Source organism: Talpa europaea (assembly GCF_964194135.1).
Source record: "Talpa europaea genome assembly, chromosome: 3".
Taxonomy (NCBI): domain Eukaryota; kingdom Metazoa; phylum Chordata; class Mammalia; order Eulipotyphla; family Talpidae; genus Talpa; species Talpa europaea.
In genome coordinates, this window is record NC_140069.1 from 46,764,727 (window position 1) to 46,783,814 (window position 19,088).

Here is a 19,088-nt window from a genome sequence, read left to right on the forward strand (position 1 = left end):
AAGTCTGTCAGTTCCCAAGTGTATTTAGCTTGATGTGCCTTTGTAGAGCCTTCTTTTATGAGGATGGCTGGGTGGAAGAGGGGTTCTTAGTCTTCTTGGCCATATACATGAATAATTTAAGTTGGAGCTGGGGGGAGTGAGAAATTCTGATGGCCTGCCCTTCCCAGTGAGGTACTATATTCCTTGATGAAAGATTGAGGAGGAAGAGGGCCCTATTTTGTTAGCTGCATGTGGGATATGGAACAGGTCATGACTCAAGTACAATAACCTCTTGTTCTTAGGGAGATGTATTAGATTTTCTTAAATAAATATGCATTGACTCCTGACAAAAAGCTTGAAGTTAGGCTAAGTGATACAGGTTAGAAGCATAGTACTCTACAAGACATCAGAAATCTGGGAGGTGGGAGGGCGGTAGAGGGGAGTTTCCAGGTCCACCCTTTGTTCTGACCAATTGACTATATTTTGAGTCTTTCCAATACCCTGATAATTCACTAGAATGACTCATAGAACCCGGGGAGGTCCTATACTCATGATTGTAGTATTGTCATGGCATAGTGGATATAAATCAGTACCAATCAAAAGAAGAGACATATAGGGTAAGATCTGGTAGAGTCCCAAACACAGTTTCCATTATCCTTTTCCTGGTGTCCTTTTTTCTTGGAGTCAGTATATATTACTCTCCCTTCACAAGTGTGTGTAATATGCACAGAGTATTACCATCCAGGGAAGTTCATTCAAGTTTCCAGAGTTATCCAGAAGTTTTATGAGCTTTTATTTCCTGGGCACAACACATCGAATCACTGGCCATGAGTTTAACCCCGTTCTCCATCCGCCTTCCTTCCTCAGAGGTTGGGCTGATACCTTGTGATTCAAACCTTCAATCTACTAATCACCTGATTGGTCTTTCTGATATTCTGTGTCATCTCAGTAGCATAAACAGTGATATGATCCAGGGTCCCACAAAGAATAGTAAAAACACTCATGTTGGGAAGTTCTAAGGATTTAGAGGCTACCTCGCATAGGTGGGCTACCTCTAATAGATTGCAGCTTTGCAAGGGTGAAAGCCTGGACTCCCCACTTGGCCTTAGGTGAAATGGATAATAGTAGGACCACAGGTTTCCTGTGTGTCTGGCTAAACTAAAATGGATCTTTTTTTTTTTTTAAAGATTTATTTATTTATGCATACAAGAACTGGGGTACAGGCCAGAGATGTGATGAGAGGATTCACCAGAGACAGAGTGGGGAACAGAACAGGTAGATCTACTGAAATACACTGCTGAGGGGAGCAGTGGGCAAGTCAGGAGAGGTCTGCTGCACCATGTGGGTAGCTTCCTGGCTGGGGATTGAACTCATGCTGCAGGGGCTACGGACTGCTTCATAGGTTGCGTCTAAACTCCTTGCACCATCAGGGAGGCCCCTAAAATCGATCTTACATAAGTTTTTCATCTTGCTAAACTGCCTGTCTTCTGGTCCTAAAAAATTAATTTTTTATGAGGCAATTTTATAATTTAAGTATTTTAATACTTAAGTATTTTTAATACTTAAGTATTAAATGTTTAAGTATTAATATTTATACAATTCCAAACAGCTCATTTTTATTCATAATGTAATAGAACTCAGGCTTTTCTGTGGAATAAGGGAGTCTGAACTCAGATATAATGCCTCTCATGGTTTTGAGAGAGCATTTTTGTTACTTTATAATATTGCTCTTGGCAAGCTCAGTATATCTGTTTAGTGACAATACTGAAGCAATGCTGTTAGTGTCTTGGTTTTTTAAATTGAGTGTAGAATTGAGTCATCATATTTGTTATTCTTTAAGAATTATATGATATTATTGTAACTAGTGAAAAAAATGACATTTTATTTATTGGCAAATTTTACAGCTTTATCGATATGATTGAAATAAACTACATATGTGTTCACTTTGATCATTTTTGACATATGAACTTTTTTTTCCACAGCATTTTTGACAACAAATTTGTGGGAATTTCCCCTTCATAACAGTCCTCTAACTTCCCAGTTGCATTCTGACAATGCCTAGAATCGGTGAAGACCCTACATATTAAGGGCTCAGTAACACAAGATGGCTCATTTAAGATACCAGGCATAAGTCCCATATTGCCACCTGTATTAGACCAAGTGGATATAAATTCACAAGGCTCCTAAATCCCCCGTTCAAGTTCATAATTTGCTAGAATGGTTTACAGAACTGTGGAAGTATCTTGACTCTCACTGGTTTATTCTAAAGAATATAAAAGGAATAGTCAAAAGAAGACTTAAGTAAGGTGAGGTCCAGAAGAAGCTTCTGTCGTGTGGAGGTACTATGTACCCTGCCAGCATTGTGGATGTATCAGAAATTCTCCCAATCCCTTCATTTAGGGGTTTTTATTGGGGTTCTGTTACATAGGCATGATATAGTCATCTGCTGTTTATTGGTGATTGAATTCAAACTTCCAATTCCTCTCATCTCAGGGGTTGGGGCTGAAAGTATTTATACTCCTGATTTGATATTGGATATTATTTAAAAATAATGTTAGAGCTCTAACTATAGATAAGTGGCAATTTTTTTAAAAAAAGATTTATTTATTTATTTATACACACACTGGGTACAGTCAGAAGCGCGGGAGGGTGAGAGAATTCACCAGATCCAGAGCAGGGAACAGAACAAGCAGACTGATGAAATACACTGCTGAGGGGAGCAGTGGGTGCAGCAGGAGAGGTCTGTCACGCCATGTAGGACCCTCACTGGTGGCCGGGGATCGAACCGGCGCTGCTGAGGCTGCGGGCAGCTTCGCAGCCCAGCGCTTAACCACTGTGCCACTGCAGAGGCCCCCCAAATTTTTTAATAATATTCAATACCAAAATAAGAAAAAAGACACAAGACACTTTCATATTTTAATATGAAGCTTTTTTTGAGTTGTACCAGTTTGTTAGTATCTTAAAACCTAAATGTAAACTGAGCTAGCAATTCTACTTCTAGTTTAAGGAAATAAATTTCATGTGAACTAGGATTTAATTACAGAAACATTTATCAATGTGTTTGTAATGGGAAACAAATTAGATGTCCAGTAACTAGGAATCATTTGAGGAAATAATTGAAGAAATGAAATACTATGCCTTTAATTAAAATTAGTAGTGGAGGTATATTATTTTGTAAATGACAGGATCCTCTGCTATGTCTGTTTTATTTTTTTATTTTTTATTTTTTATTAAAGATTTATTTATGTATACAAGAACTGGGGTACAGGCCAGAGATGTGGGAGTTGAGAGGATTCACTAGAGACAGAGTGGGGAACAGAACTGGCAGATCGACCGAAAACACTGCTGAGGGGAGCGGCGGGTGAGCCAGGAGAGGTCCGCTGCGCCATGTGGGTTGCTCCCTGCCTGGGGATCGAACTTGTGCTTCAGTGGCTGTGGACAGCCCCCTAGGTTGTGTCTTAACCCCTTGCGCCACCAAGGTTATAATTTTCCCAAGGCTCCTCAGCTTGCAAGTGCAGCTAGAGAACTGCGGACACATAAGCAAACAATTACAATATGTTATACCAAGTAGTATAGTAGAGACAGGAACAAAGGAGGAGATAATTTTAGATTTTCCAGTTTAACTGCATTGTACACTGTGAATAGAGAAGCAATTTTAAATAACCTTATATCTGTTGGAGAAATACTTGCCAAATAATAAATGGTGCATATATAAGTTTTAGAGATATTATTGTGACCTGAAAGAATTTTAAAAAAGCAGAGAAAGCTTTCCAGAGTTCAAGTTTCAAATAATTATGGTTAAAGAAAGACCGATATTTACAAGCATATTCATAAAATCTGGCAAAATTAACACCACATTTGATTTGCACATTCAAGTCCAAATCAAAGAAAGGTGCATATTTCTGAAACAGTTAAGATTTATTTCCAGGGCCTCCCTGGTGGTGCAAGGGTTTAAGCACCGCACTATGAAGCAATCTGCAGCCTCTGCAGCAGGAGCTCGATCCCTGGCCAGCCAGGGAGCAACCCACATGGTGAAGCAGACCTCTCCTGTCTTGCCTGCTGCTCCCCTCAGCAGTGTGTTTCAGCCAGTCTGTCTGTTCTGTTCCCCACTCTGTCTCTGGTGAATCCTCTCACCCCCGCATCTCTGGCCTGTACCCCAGCTTTTGTATGCATAAATAAATAAATCTTAAAAAATGATTAATTTCCAGAGCAAGAAAAAGATAAAAATTAATTTTCTGAATTCATAGAGTCTAGGTATACTAAATTTCACAGAGGTTTTTTCTCAAGATAAACGTAGCTGCAGATTTAAAATGTGTTGGTTAAAGCAAAGTAAAAAAGTTACATTCAATTTAAGTATGCCTTCACTTTATTTTTTTTGTACTTTTTAAAATAAAATTTATATATATATATTTTATATCCGGTGTAGTCCCCATAGAATTTCCACCACCAATTCACCCATGCACCATCACCACAGACCTTTGTGCTCTTTCCTCCCACATTTTGATCCTTTTCCCTCCCCACCTCCTTCTACAGAATGTCTCTAATTTATAGTTGTATTTGGTTCCCCTATATTCCTCCTATAAGTGATACCATTCACTCTTTTTTTTTTATAGAGGCATGTTTTTATTTATTTATTTTATTTGTTTTATTTTTGTTTATACATGCACTGGGTACAGTCAGAAGCGCAGGACGGTGAGAGAATTCACCAGAGCCAGAGCGGGGAGCAGAGCAGGCAGAAGGACGAAAGTACACTGCTGAGGGGAGCAGCGGGTGGCAGGAGAGGTCTGCGCGCCATGTGGGACCCTCCTCTGGTGGCCGGGGAGCAGCAGGGGGTTGAACCCGCGCCGCAGAGGCTGCGGGCAGCTTCGCAACCCAGCGCTCAACCACTGCGCCACCAGGGAGGCCCCGATACCATTCACTCTTTTTCTTTTTCCTTCTGACTTATTTCACTGAGCATAATCCCTTCTAGCTCCGTCCATGTTGTTGCAAATGGCATTAGTTTATCTTTTTTGATTGCTGAATAGTATTCCTTTGTGTATATATACCACATCTTCTTGATCCAGTCATCTATTTTTGGGTATTTGGGTTGTTTCCAGGTCTTACCTATTATAAATAATGCTGCAATAAACATAGGCTGCAGGTATCCTTTTGAATTAATGTTTTTGTGTCCTTTGGGTAGATCCCTAGGAGTGGAATTGCTGGATCATGTGGTAGTTCCATTTTTAGTAGTCTGAGAAATCTCCACACAGCTAAAAGCACATCTTTAAAGCAAAATGTGAAAAAGTAGTTTCATCTAGCTGGTGAGATTTATATGCATCTTCTCCATTGCATAAAAAATGTTATTGAATTTACTTCCTGATTATAAAACTAACACAAAATAAATGCATAAAATAGGATTGTTTAGTTTATATAGTTAGTTTATGCTATATAAATTATTAAAAAACTTTTCTATTTTAATGTCATCAGGATATTGTCTCCTGGATGTTAGCCATTGGCCCTGCCTACCTCCATCTGCACCTCTTTGCAGTACCTAGCTCTCTCCATTCACTAGTGGTAGGGAACTGCATGAAGTTTTCTGGAATCCATACTCTGCTAGTCATTGGCTAACTAAGTTCCTAACCCCTTGAAATCTGCTGTCAGTATCATTTCCAAGAAGCAGTTCCTGAACTCCTCCTGCTTCTCCTTTCTCATTTTTACTGTTTTCTGGACATGGCTCTATTGAAGCACCTACCAGATTATATCATTCCTTTTCATTTTCTTCTTCCAATAGAACTGGGTATGACCCGAGATCAGATTAGTATTGATTAGCGTGGTGTCTCGAACCTAGCAGTGGGAGCTTAACTTTGTGTATATGTGTATATAACTGAATAATAGAAATAAAAATGTATTGGGATCAAACAACCTGGAATATTGAAGAAGTGTGAATATATCTGCATGACATGGGGCATGGGGTCTTCATGAAGAGTTACCTAGATAAGAATAGAAAGGTAAGGAGGAGCCAAATCATTAAGGGCCTCAAATGTCATTCTAAAGAATTTGGATTTTTTGTGTAAGTGATTGGGATTCGGTAAAGACTTTTAAGTAAGAGAAATACTAACTGTAGAATTCCCCAAAGTGTTAGATGTTATTAACATTATGTAAAAAACTTGGATATAATATAAGTTTGGAAAATCCTGGGTTATATGAGCCTATACTATGCTAATGTGTATTTTTAATCCTTTAAAAGGGTTTGTGAGTATGAGGCAATTGGTATTATTTCTCTGATTTATTCATCATAGAGTCCTTTGGTTTTTTTCTTTCTTTTTAATATTAGAGCTGTTTTATTTGGGGACTGTGTCACAGAACTAATTTTGGGAATTGGGCCACAGGTACATTGGCAGCAGTGAAATCATCCAGTGAGAGTTAAGTAGCCTAGGTGAGGCACATGTAGGGCTTGACTGAGAAAGCTAATGGTGGGAGCGGGGTAGGCAAGACCAAGGGAATTAAGTGGTGTCTCTCAGAGCATATTCTCTAAGGGGTGATTAATCCATAATTTTGAAAGTTTATATCATGATTTGCTATCACAGCCTGGCTTGAACTAAAGCAATTGATGATGAAAGTGCCAAATTGTAGAATGGGCACAGTAGCTACTTGTTTGTGGATGAGTCAAAGATGGTTGCCAGGATCTAGGATGGTCAGCCGAACATCTGGATGGTGGTATTACAGTGATATAAGCAAAATAGGAGACAGTCTAGTTTTGAGGTGATGCTGTCACTTTTTGATATGTTTTTCACTTAGAGCTGTTCATGGGACCTCCTTGTGAAGAGAACAGTAGCTGTAGGACAATGGATATATGAATTTGTACTTCAGATGATTTGTACCTGCTGGGTCTCATTTGTTGCAATATCTTGGGCATTTCATGTCTCCTTTATGACATTATAACATTTTAAATTACAGGAAGAACACTGCATATTCCTAATTTTATCCCTCATTTCACTTTCATACACAGTTATGCTTGTCCACAGCTTCCCTACCATTTGTAAATTCCACTGAAGTAATTTCTATGGATTTTTTAAACTTCTGATTTTAGGAAGATTGAAACATATTATTTGTCCCTAAATGGAGACTATGGTTGCCTCTGCAAGTATTAGGAAGAGGCTTAACTGACATTTTGCTCATTGCTTTGTTACTATGCCAAGTGAAATAATTGAATAAATAATGCTATATTGCATAAATAATGCTTGTTTCTGTTTCAGTTAGTTTCAGTGTAAAAACAATGTTTCTTCCCTTCTGTTTACAGCTCCAAAAGGAATTCTTCATTTGTCTCCTGATGTTTATCAAGAGATGGAAGCCAGCCGCCACAAAGTAATCTCTGGCACTACTCTAGGCTATTTGTCACCCAAAGATATGAACCAACCCTCAAGCTCTTTCTTCAGTATATCTCCCACATCAAATAGTTCAGCCACCATTGCCAGGGAACTCCTTATGAATGGAACATCTCCTACAGCTGAAGCCATAGGTTTAAAAGGAAGTTCTCCTCCTCCCCCTTGTTCTCCAGTACAACCTTCAAAACAACTGGAATATTTAGCAAGGATTCAAGGCTTTCAGGTATGAATTAAAAGCAAAAACAAGAAAGCAAAACAATTCATTAATCTCAAATCCTTCATCTCTATCCATCAGAAAGCTCATTCTTGCCTGCTAGTGTGACTTATAAGCCACTTACATTGTAAATTACTAGAAACACAGAGAAAAGAAAAAGAGAGCCATATGCACATGCCTCGTTCTATTTTATTTTCATACTGTTCAGTAATTTTTTGCTGCCTGGCTCTCCCCCATTTTCCTTCTTCCTCTTCTTTTTGTTTATAGCATTTTTCGTTCTCTGTTCTGTGCTTTGATTGTTCTTGATCGGTGGATCTATCTCCTCACTCTGTCTTCCACAACCAAATATTCTGCCTTCATACATGTGGTATTAGTATTTAGCACTAAATTCTCCCTTATTTTATAGTAACATTGAGTTTTTATAATGGTGATTTTACTTGCATCGCAGTTTTGAATTTTGCATTCTGTTGCTAGTAATGATTTAGGTATACTGTACTGTTAAGGTACAACGTCGTAGAAATCTGTTATCTTAGGAGTTCATTACACATGGTAATAGAACAATAGTGAAATGCTTTCTAGTTGTTTGGGGCATTAAAAACATGTATTTGCTTTACTGGATCATATTTTGAACCATCTAGAACAGCTTTTGCTCAGATGGTACCAGCAATTCTATTTCATTGGGCTGTCTAAAATTGGCTTATAGCTCACTTGTGTATAAATTTGGGGTTGGAAAGTTTTTTCCTGTTTATTATTTGTTCCCTTTGAAAACAAAAACAAGTACTCAACACTTCTTTATGGGTAGAGATTTTAAAAGAATTGTTAACTCTAGGAGGAGAAAGTAACTTTGTTCTGATTTCTTAGTTGCCTTGAAAATCATGTACTGAATTGTAACTGACTGCTATCTTGACTGGATGAACAGCAGCATGTTGGCGTGTTAGAAAGAATGTACCACTCCTTCTGATGACATGTTTTAATTCCCTTTACTTTTTTAGTCTTATTTCTTAAGACCCAAAACTGTAATTTCCTTTAGAAATGCTCTCAAAGATCTGTATTGTTAGAATGATAATGTATTTATAAGAATTTTATGAGTTTAGATATAAAATAAGACAGAAGATCATGTGTTTTTGGGGGGTATTTTGCATGGTTTTTTTGGTTTTCCTCCATAGAAACTTGATTGATTCAAATCAATTGCCAGGTAGTTGTTAGTGTTTTTAATTAGACTAGTAATATGAAATTAAAGAGCTGTTACCACTCATTGGCTCTGTCATCTGAAATTTTAAACACTCAATTTAAAGTTAAAATTTTAGAATTTGTTTTTGTTTGACTTAAGAATGATAATAAATCACTGTTTAAAATAAAAGACCTTGGTTCATATAGTTAAAGCACTGAAGAAAAAGCTATTTCTTAATTATATCTATAACCTGCATAGGATGAACTAGAAATAAACCGTGATAAAACTAAATTCACTGCTTATTTACAAGTCTAGTTATTTAGAAGGATTGGAGAGTCACACTACATTTTTATAGAAACAAAGCACAAATTGCATTTAAGCTCTGAATTGATTTTTTGCTTGGAGATGTCATTATAGTAGATGTAATTTTGCTGCCAGAAAACTACTACAATTTTTAAATTTGTATTTATTTGTTAATTCTTGGCAATGATAGCAATTATAACTTTACAATTCCTTTACTTTAGTGAAAATGTAGAGTCTTGGTAGCTCATTATTGAACTGACTGCTTAGATCTTTTTTTAAGAGCTTATGCTGAGATAATATGCTCTGGTTTATGGACAAGTTAAACATTTCCAAATTTGTGTACTATGATTTTTACATACTAATGAATATGAACAGATGGTTTTAAAACATTATTGTGCTTTTTTGGTTGAATGAGCTTGGTACTGATGTGAAATATTTTGTTGCTGATGGATTGCAACCTGAAGTTGAACAGTGAACAGATTTCTGTGGGAAATGACTTAGTGTCCTGTCAGGTGCATAATACATCTATATTAATGTCACTGTAGAAGGTTCTTTGTGGTTAAGAGACTTAAAGTTTATTTCCTTATGGGTACCTTCTCAGTTATTTTTACCTGATAGAAAAACATGTAGATTCTCTCTATTTCTTAAATGTTTTAATTGGACTGTAGTATAGAAATTATAGGACCAGCTTGTTATGGATTACATACTATTCTGTTATTTTTATTTCTGGAATTTAATAACAATAAATTCTTTTTTCTGTGTTTCTAGGTTAGTACTTACTAAATTTTGTTTTATTTTGTACACTATATACATATTATTGCTTATTGAATATTGTATAAACCCTTTTTCAGTCTTTCTTGTCCATTGAAATTTGATTTAAATCTACCAGAGCCATTGTGTGTGACAGCTATATTGTGTTACAAGGTAAAAATATATTAGTGTACTGAAAACTAAGTTGTTTTAACTTAAACTTTTTTTCATTACCAATCTTCAATTTAAATTCATAAATTACAAAGGAATTTATTTACTCACCAGAATATAGGTATTATGCCCACATACTTTTGGCTAGATTGGCAAAATCATTGAAGTTATTATACAATTAAAGTTACTATTAATAAAGGTGACTTCACAGAGCAGAATGTGATTGAACATTTACACATTCTCAGTAATTCTTTTATTCTTGCTTGGGCTCACCTAAAGTTTTTATCACATTTTAGAAGTAAGTTTTTAGATTTCTGTCATAAGCAAATATTTGGTTTTTAAAAGTTTTGTTGAGTGTGCTCTTAATATCTTCTCTTAAAACATGAATGCTTGTATTGATTTACTATTTAAAAAAAATTCATGGCAATAGTTCCATGTACCCTAGACATTGTCCAGCCCAAAGAGTACACTTCTATAATGTCTATGCATTTCATAAAAATTCATTTGAAGTTACTCTCATGCCATAGTGTTTCAGATTCCCTTGTTGTGTACCTTGAAATGCGTCAATTATAATGCCAAACTATTTCAAATTACTTATTTTTAAAGAAAGTTATGGGAGAGATAGTTTTGAAATGTGCACTTGAACTGAAGCAGAGAACTGTTTCATTGTGTTATAATTTCCATTATTCTAAGTTTTTATATCTTTGATGGTCTTCTCCACACTAGTTATATTAGAAATTAATTTGTACAATTAAGTATAAGCAGTTACCTTGTTTAAATGAGTCATTAGAAAAATGATTAGATTGGAAATTAAAATGAATTATTTTAGTAAATTATTTTTTCAGAATGGATTTAATTTCAATTTGCTGTTCTGTGCTCCATTTTTTGATCATCATCCACTAAACAGTGCTGAATCTAAAACTGTCTGAGGAAGATATAAGCTAGGATTGTTTTTCTCACATAAAGAATTTAAGAAGTACTTAATTAGCGTCTTGGTTAAAACATAATCAGTTTATTTTCCAAACCCAACAAATGTCTTCCAGAGAGACTTTTTATTATTTTGGGTTTTAGGTGTAGGGCCATTTTCAGCAAGATGTGAATGTCAGTAGAAGGCTTTGAAATACTATGTAAATTAAAACATTTCTTTTCAAATGCAATTCAAACAACACATTTCCAGTCCAGTTTTGTGAAGTTTAATGTGATTATAGTAGACTTTATAGTTACAGACTTCTTTTAATTGTTTTTTTAACATATGATATATGAAATATTTTTAAAACAATACTTTGAAATGTGACTTGAAGGGGGACTGGCCAATCTGAAAAATAAACTTTCCTTTTTCTTATCTTCCCTACACATCACTTTTTGTAAACCACATGTTTATCACTGAAGTAATCCTTTGCTGCTTTTTTTTTTTCCTAGGGAGGGCTCCATTTTTTTTCCCAAAGAGTAATATAAATAAAACTTTGTAGATTTCTAATAGGAGAATATGGAGAAAGAAGCTATGCATGTACCTATACTTCCCTATTTTTAATTTGTCCTTAAAATAAAACTACTATGCCACTTCTGATCCCAAACTTTCATCTGTGCTGTTACACCAGTGATAATATAAAGAAGAATTGCTGAGTGCTATGAGCAAAAACATTTGTGGATTTGGCATGGGCTCAGCAGATTCTGCTCTGATTTGTAGTCATTCCTTAAAATTCCCTTTTTGGCTTTGTCCTCTACTATTTCCCAAAGACCTAGGAGAGAGTGGGTTAGTATTTGAACTCTCTGAAGACTTGGTCTTCTTGAAGTGATACTAAATTTGGGTATCCCAAATTTGTGCAAACTGATTTATTGATTCTGGCACCTTTAGACCTTGATATATTAACTGGACGTTCATGTCATGCAAACTACCTATACCTATACTTCCATGAAAACCAGTGGAATTAAAGATCAACTCACTTTGCTGAAATTCCCAACTCTATAGAGGAAAGTATTACATTTGAAGAAAGACATTCTGATACATATAAGAACAGCCTATGATAAGTAACAGTGATACAGGTAAGAATCAAGCAACCTTGAGTGAAACAGTCCATGATTAAAGCATAAATTATTCAGGACTAACTCCACCCTAAATCCCTGCAGAATGTAAACATGGAACTCAGAAGAACAAAGACACTCATCTTGAGCCTTGATGAACCATCAGGTACATAACAACATAAGAGATTTCCAAGAAAAAGTGATATACAGACTCAGAGTCGTTCCTACCACAGTGACTTTGATATGGATATGAAATGAGCCACAGTGGTGAGGGAAAATGGTGGCTATCATTATGTGTCCTCCACAAGTAGAAATACTTGTAGCCTTTTCTGTTTATATCAGAAGAGATTTTAGGTGCCTTCATGCTAGACTAGTATCTATAGAGCTATGCTCATTCTAAGTCATGTTGAAATCATCTGTTTCCCACTCTCCAGCATTCAGTTTTGTCTGAATTCTTTTCATAAATGATAATGGTTAACATTTCATATGTATTGTTCTCCTTTCGCCAGGACAACTCTTGAGAAAGAGAACAGTGTGTGGAATACTACAAATATTGGGATTTCTGCACACTGAAGAAAACTGCTCTAAAATATCAGGGACATGTTTCATGTAGGGAACATGTGGGTAAACAAACAACTGAAAATGGCATTTATTGAATGACTCATTATATATCAGAGACTCAAGTAGGCCTTACATACATTATTTTTATGATGAAAGCTGAGATGCTAGATGTACATTTGTTATGAACCTTTACATTGACTAAAACTATGGTATAGAATTTGAATACTGGTCTCTGTAAGTAGGACTATTTTTTGGTGGTCCAAGGTCTTCTCACTATTGTTTTGGTTTTGTTATAGATAGCATTAATACATTTTTTATGCCCTCAACTGTATATACAACTGAGTCTGAAACATTTAAGAATTTTGACATTTTGTGATCTGGAAGGAACTTTGGATTTTATTTTAAAATAAAATTTTATTATGTATTATAAATATACACATGAGGGACTGCAAAAAATAAGTACTCCTATTAGTAATGTAGTTTACTCATTTCCCACATGGAATTATTAATTTTAAAACCTGATGGATTTAGGTTCTGGAAAGTTCTATTTTAATGTGGTTGTGTTAAAACAGATTTAACTGTCAGAGATAAGTGATATTGAAAACATTTTCCAAATGTTCTTATCTGTAGTATTGTCATTATTTTAAATATAAGAAAAGTCCAGCGTCAAGTCCTACAATGGAATATTTGAAAAAATGGGATTTCTTTTGAAAAATGAAGTAACAGTCACAGTTTGAAAACTCTTAAGAGAAAAAGTTAATAGTAAATTATGAGCAGTTTTCAATAATTTATGTATATGAATAAACAGATGGATCTGAAGTTAATCTGGCTGTAGAATATCATCCCATTGAATACTGGAATTGATTTAGCTAAAGAACAGGAAATGGAACATTTGTTTATTCATGCTAGGCAAATACTAACTACCTACATGTTAGGTAGAATGGCAGGGTCTGGTACAAGAGGAGTTACGGTCAAGTTGGTGACAGATGGGTAAATAAAACCAATCTGCAGAAAAATGACCTCTACCACAAATTAGTCTTATATCCAGGGATCAGTGTTTGAACATTACACAATCACTTGATAAAGATAAAAATTTGTAGATGTTGCATGAAATAATATATGTAGTACCTGCTGTACAGAATAAGTATCATAGTAAGTGTAACCTGATAAGTGTTCACTTGAGGTGTACTTAACCAAGTCAAGAATTGTGAATGGGAATGAACAATTCTGATTGAAGGAATTAGGGAAGAATTCATAGCAGAGGGGACATTTGAAATTAGTTTTAAAAAGCAAGTAGTATTTTAAGGTGAACAAGAATTAAAGGAAATGCAGGTAGAAAGAGTTAAGAGCATGGTGTTTTAGAACATGGTGAATTCAAAATGGAACATGCCTGGAAGTGAGGCTGAAAAGTGTGTGTGTGTTGCTGGAAGTTTGAATTTTATCTACTAGGCAGAGACCACTAACTTATTTTTAAAAGGGTGGTGACATTGGTTTTGTATTTTATAAAGATAAATCTGTAAGCAATGTGAAGGATGAACAGAACATAAAAGAGACAGGCTTGTAGCAGAAAAACAACTTAGAGTGGTGTTTACATGAATCCAAGAGAGAAATAGCAAAGATTTAATTATGGCAGAACTAATGGGCACAGAAGAATGGGGCTAAGGTGCAGTTGTCTAAGGTGCAACTGAGAATTGAATGATTCTTGTGCTGACTTTGAATGCGTTCACTGCCTGGCCAGGATGGAAGTTATATTTATTTGTGTTGAGTGGTAGGTAGAAACCATTTGAGAATACGTAGACTACTACTCTCTTGAGAATTTGAGAGTGAAGTAATGTAGGAAGGTAATATGCATGTGATGTGTTTAAGGCATGGTTTTATTTTTAGTATAGATGAGATGAGTAAATATTAGAGGAAGTTAATGAGTTCTATTTTAAATATGTGCAATTTGAATTGCCTATGGGACAGTCAGATGGGGTTGTCCAACAGGCAGTCATAAGTGGGTCTGGTGATCAGAAGAGAGGAAAGGACACAAAGATTAGAGAGTCATCACTGAGTAGATGTGATTGAAGCCGTGGATGTAGTTAAGATTGATCAGGGTTACTGGACTAAGGCCCAGGAGCGATTCCTGATGAATACTAATGTGTAAGGGAATCATTTATTCAGTAAGTCAACCAAAACATTGAACACCTGTCACAGGCCAGGTACATTTCTTGGCACTAAGGATATAACATAAATATGGCAGTCAAGGTTTTTACAATGTCATGGAGTTAACATTAGAATGGGGGTTTGGGAAGTGGATTATAGAGTATGGGGGACAGGTGGAAGCAGGACAGTCATCTGAACAGGTTTGATAAATTTAATGGTTGTTAATCTATGGTAACAATTGCTTAGAAATTATGAAGTTATGGTTATGAGTTTGAACAATGACTTAGTGTTTCCAACTGTTGTGTCAAAGATAACTATACTTTTAACATGTCTTAATCTCATTGAGGTATAATTTATGTAAAGTGTCCATTTTAATTGTACAGTTTGATGAGTTTTGAAATTTGTGTACAACTATGTAACTGCCATCACAATCAAGATGGGAACATTTCCATTACTGTAAAAAATTCCCTGGTGTGTCTTTGTGGCTTGTTTTCATCTCCCAGTGACTCCAGGCAACCAGGATATCCTTTTTGTCACTAAAGATTAGTTTTACCTTTTCACTAAAGATTAGTTTTACCTTTTCAGGAACTTCATAAAAATGGAATCATATAGCATACACAGTTTTGTGTCTGGATTCTTTCACTCACTGTAATATTTTGGAGATTCATCCATGTTGTGTATGTACATCAGTAGTTCCTTTTATCATTGCTAAACACAGTCCATTGTATGATATATACCATGAATTGTTTATTTGTTTGCCTGTTAATGGACATTTAAGTTGTTTTGATTTTGGGGTTTTTGTGAATAAAGCTGTTCATGGACATTCATGTGCAAGACTGTGTAGACACGTTTCCAGTTCTTTTGGAAAAATACTTGGAGTGAAATTGCCTGGGTCACATGGTAAGTGTACATACAAATGTATGAGAAACAACCAGATTCTTTTTAGTGTGTTATATGATAATATATATTCCTACTAGCAATGTCTGAGGTTTTCATACATTGATATGATCAGTCAGACTACTAAGGTGGTATCTCATTGCTATTTTAGTATGTATTTTATTAATGACCAATAATATGAGCTTCTTTTCATGTGCTTGTCGGCCAGTTATATATCTGTGAAATGTTCACATGTTTTACCCGGTTTATAATTGGGATTTTTTTTCTTATTATAGCTCTAAGAGTTCTTTATATATTCTGGATACAGCTTCTTTACATGGCAGATATTGTTTCCTTGCCTCTAATTTTTTTTTTTTTCATTTCTAGTGGTGTCTTTTGAAAAGTTGAAAAGAAATTGTCAGTTTTGATGGAGTTCAGCTTTACATTTTGTCCTACATGGCTTGTGGTTTTTTGTTTTTATCTAAGAAAATAATTTCAAATTCTGTTTAGTTGTGATGTGTGGTCCTTTTAACATATTTTGCATTCATTTTGCTAAGATTTGTGAGAATGTTTGCATCTATACTCATCAGGAATATATGTCTGTAGTTTTCTCTCTCTCTCTTTTTGTGATGTCCTTGTCTTCTTTTTGTATCAGAGTAATGGCCTCAATAAAATGTGGTTGTAAGCATTTCCTCTTCAGTGTTTTAGAATAATTTGAGAAGGATAGGTATTAGTTCATCTTCAAAGTTTTGGTAGTTGAGCTTTAGGCTTTTGTGTCTTTTGGGGAGACATTCAACTACTATTTCAGTTTCCTTGTTTGTTATTGTAATTGTTAACAAACTGTGTTTCTTCCTGATTCTGTCTTGGAACATTTTATACTTTTAAAAATTTGTTAATTTAGGGCCTCCCCGGTGGTGCAGCGGGTTGAGCTCAGCACTGTAAAGCTGTCCGCAACCTCTGCAGTGTGGGTTCGATTCCCAGCCATCCAGGGGGATTCCCACATGGCACAGCAGACCTCTCCTGTGGCACCCGCTGCTCCTCTCAGCAGTGCTTTTGGTCCGTCTGCCTGTTCTGCTCCCTGTTCTGTCTCTGGTGAGTCCTCTCGCCCTCAGCTATTATATAAATAAAAAATAAATCTAAAAAAAATTTTGTTCATTTATTGGGATATTGTTGTTCATAGCAGTCTCATAAGATTCTCTGTATTTCTGAGATGTCAATTGTAACTTCTCTTTCATTTCTGATTCTATTAGTTTCTCCCTGTTTTTTCTTGTGAATGTAGCTAGTTGTTTTTCTCTTTTTGTCTGTCTTTGCAAAGAACCATTTTTGGTTTCATTGATTTTCTGTACTGACCTTTTGATATCTGATTCATTTATTTCCACTCTTAAACATTTTTATTTCCCTCTTTCTACTGGTTTTTGGTTTCATTTGTCCTTCCTTTTCTAGTTCCTTAAGTTATAAGTTTAGATTATTTATTTGAGGTCTTTCTTATTTCTTGGTGCAGGCCTGTATTGTTATATAATTCCTTCTCAGATCTGTTTTTATTATGTCACGTGGTTTCTGGTAGCTCATGCCTTCATTTTCATTTGTCTCTAGGTATTTTTAAACTTAAAAAAATTTTTAAAAATTTTACCATTGGTTTACATAGTGAATAGTGTTTTGTAAATATAGGATCTTCCTCCACCCCCAGGTATAGTCAGTATAGTGCACCTGCTACCAAAACACCCATAGTCCATCACCATAATCCATGTGGTCTCTTCTCGCTTTTTCCTTGTCCTTCCCATTTCCCCTCTAGATGCCTCAGTTCTGTGGTCAGATTTCAATGGTTAGTTTTTAAGTTTCAATTTCCAGACCCTTTGTTTTCTCCATATTCCACATGTAAATGACAGAATCCAGTATTGTCTTTCTCCTTCTGATTTACTTTGCTTAGCATAATCTCAGCCAGCTCTATCCATGTTTCCACAAATGGCATGAGTTTATTCTTTGATTGCTGATTTGTATTCTATTGTTTGTATATACCACATCGTCTTGATCTACTCATCTGCTTTTGGTTGTTTTCCTTTTTGGGCTATTGTAAAGTGTGAAGTGGAGTGGGAGTGTGAATTTGCTGTTGCATTAGGTTTTGTATTTTTCAGGTAGCTACCTAGGAGTAGAACTAGTGGGTTATATGGCAGATACACTTTTAATCTTTTGAGAATCCTTCGTACTATTCTTCATAGACTATTTATTTTCCAGTCTATGTTCCCACCAAAAGTGTACGACAGTTCCTTTTTCTTTGCACCCTTATCAACATGTGTTGTTTTGGGTCTTTCTGTTACGGGTTATTCTCACTGGTGTGAGGTAGTATCTCATTGTGGTTTTGACTTGCATGCCCCAGATAAGTGATGATGAACTTTTTTCGTGTACCTGTTGGCCATCTGTATGTCTTCTTTGGAGAAGTGCCTATTTACTTCTTTGGCCCGTTTTTTCAGATTTATTTATTTATGCATACAAGAGCTGGGGTACAGGCCAGAGGTGTGGGGCATGAGAGGATTCACCAGAAACAGAAGGGGGAGAGAACAGGCAGATTGACTGAAATAACACCGCTGAGGGGAGCAGTGGGCAAGTCAAGAGAGGTCTGCTGCACCATGTGGGTTGCTCCCTGGCTGGCGGGGGGGGGATCGAACTTGTGCTGCAGAGGCTGCAGACAACTTCATAGGTTGCATCTTAACCCCTTGTGCCACCAGGGAGGCCCACTTTTGCCCATTTTTTGATTGGGTTATTTGTTTTTATTGAGTTGTATATAGATCAGTATCTTTTCATTTTAGTTATAGTTTCTTTCACTGTTTTTAGTTTGATATAGTTCAATTGATTATATTCCCATTTGCTTTCTTTACTGCTGGAGATGAATCCATAAAACTTATATAGTACAGTGTTTTTGTTTTGTCAGTGTATTCTTCTATGTATTTTATGATTTCAGGTCTTACATCCAAGTCCTTAATCTATTTTGAGTTAATTTTTTGTGTATGGTGTAAGATGTAGTCTAGGTTCATTCTTTTTGTTCAGTTGGTATGTGAGGGTCTGCTCTTGCCATTTTTTCCTTAATTTGTTGATTCTAGCATTTTTTTTGTTCAGTTCTTTGTGGATATTCTTCCCCTGGATTTAGATACTAGAACTCCTTTCAACACATCTTGGAGGCATGGTCTAGTGTTTGAAAATTCCTTCAGTTCCTGTTTATCTGAGAAGAACTGAGATATTTCTTTCTCATGTCTGAAGGAGAAACTTTTAAGATAGAATAATCTTGACTGGCAGTTTTTATCTTAATTTTGATCATGTCTTTCTTTTCTGTCCTTGCCAATAGTGTTTCTTCAGTGAAGTCCAATGTGAGCCTCTCATCAGGGTTCCTTTATAGGTTATCTGCTTCTTCCCTCTAGCCAGCTTCAGTATTTTTTATTTGTCTTGAATTCTTGGAGGTTTCACTACTATGTGCATTGGTGTTTGTCTCATTTTGTTAAAGTGCCCTGTTTTCTTTAAGTTTCATGCATTTAAATATTTA

At 35.8% G+C, this 19,088-nt stretch overlaps 1 protein-coding gene across 2 annotated transcripts in view; it reads left to right on the forward strand.

Annotated features, from left to right (window-relative positions):
* The window catches only part of STAU2 (staufen double-stranded RNA binding protein 2), a gene marked incomplete at its 3' end in the record, with an annotated part of 226,201 nt that overhangs the window by 102,760 nt on the left and 104,353 nt on the right, over window positions 1-19,088 (forward strand). For both annotated transcript variants that reach the window (XM_084230139.1, XM_084230140.1), the window contains exon 10: window positions 7,259-7,566. In XM_084230139.1, coding sequence (XP_084086265.1) covers window positions 7,259-7,566 — 308 coding nt within the window. The remainder of the gene's footprint in view (window positions 1-7,258; window positions 7,567-19,088) is intronic.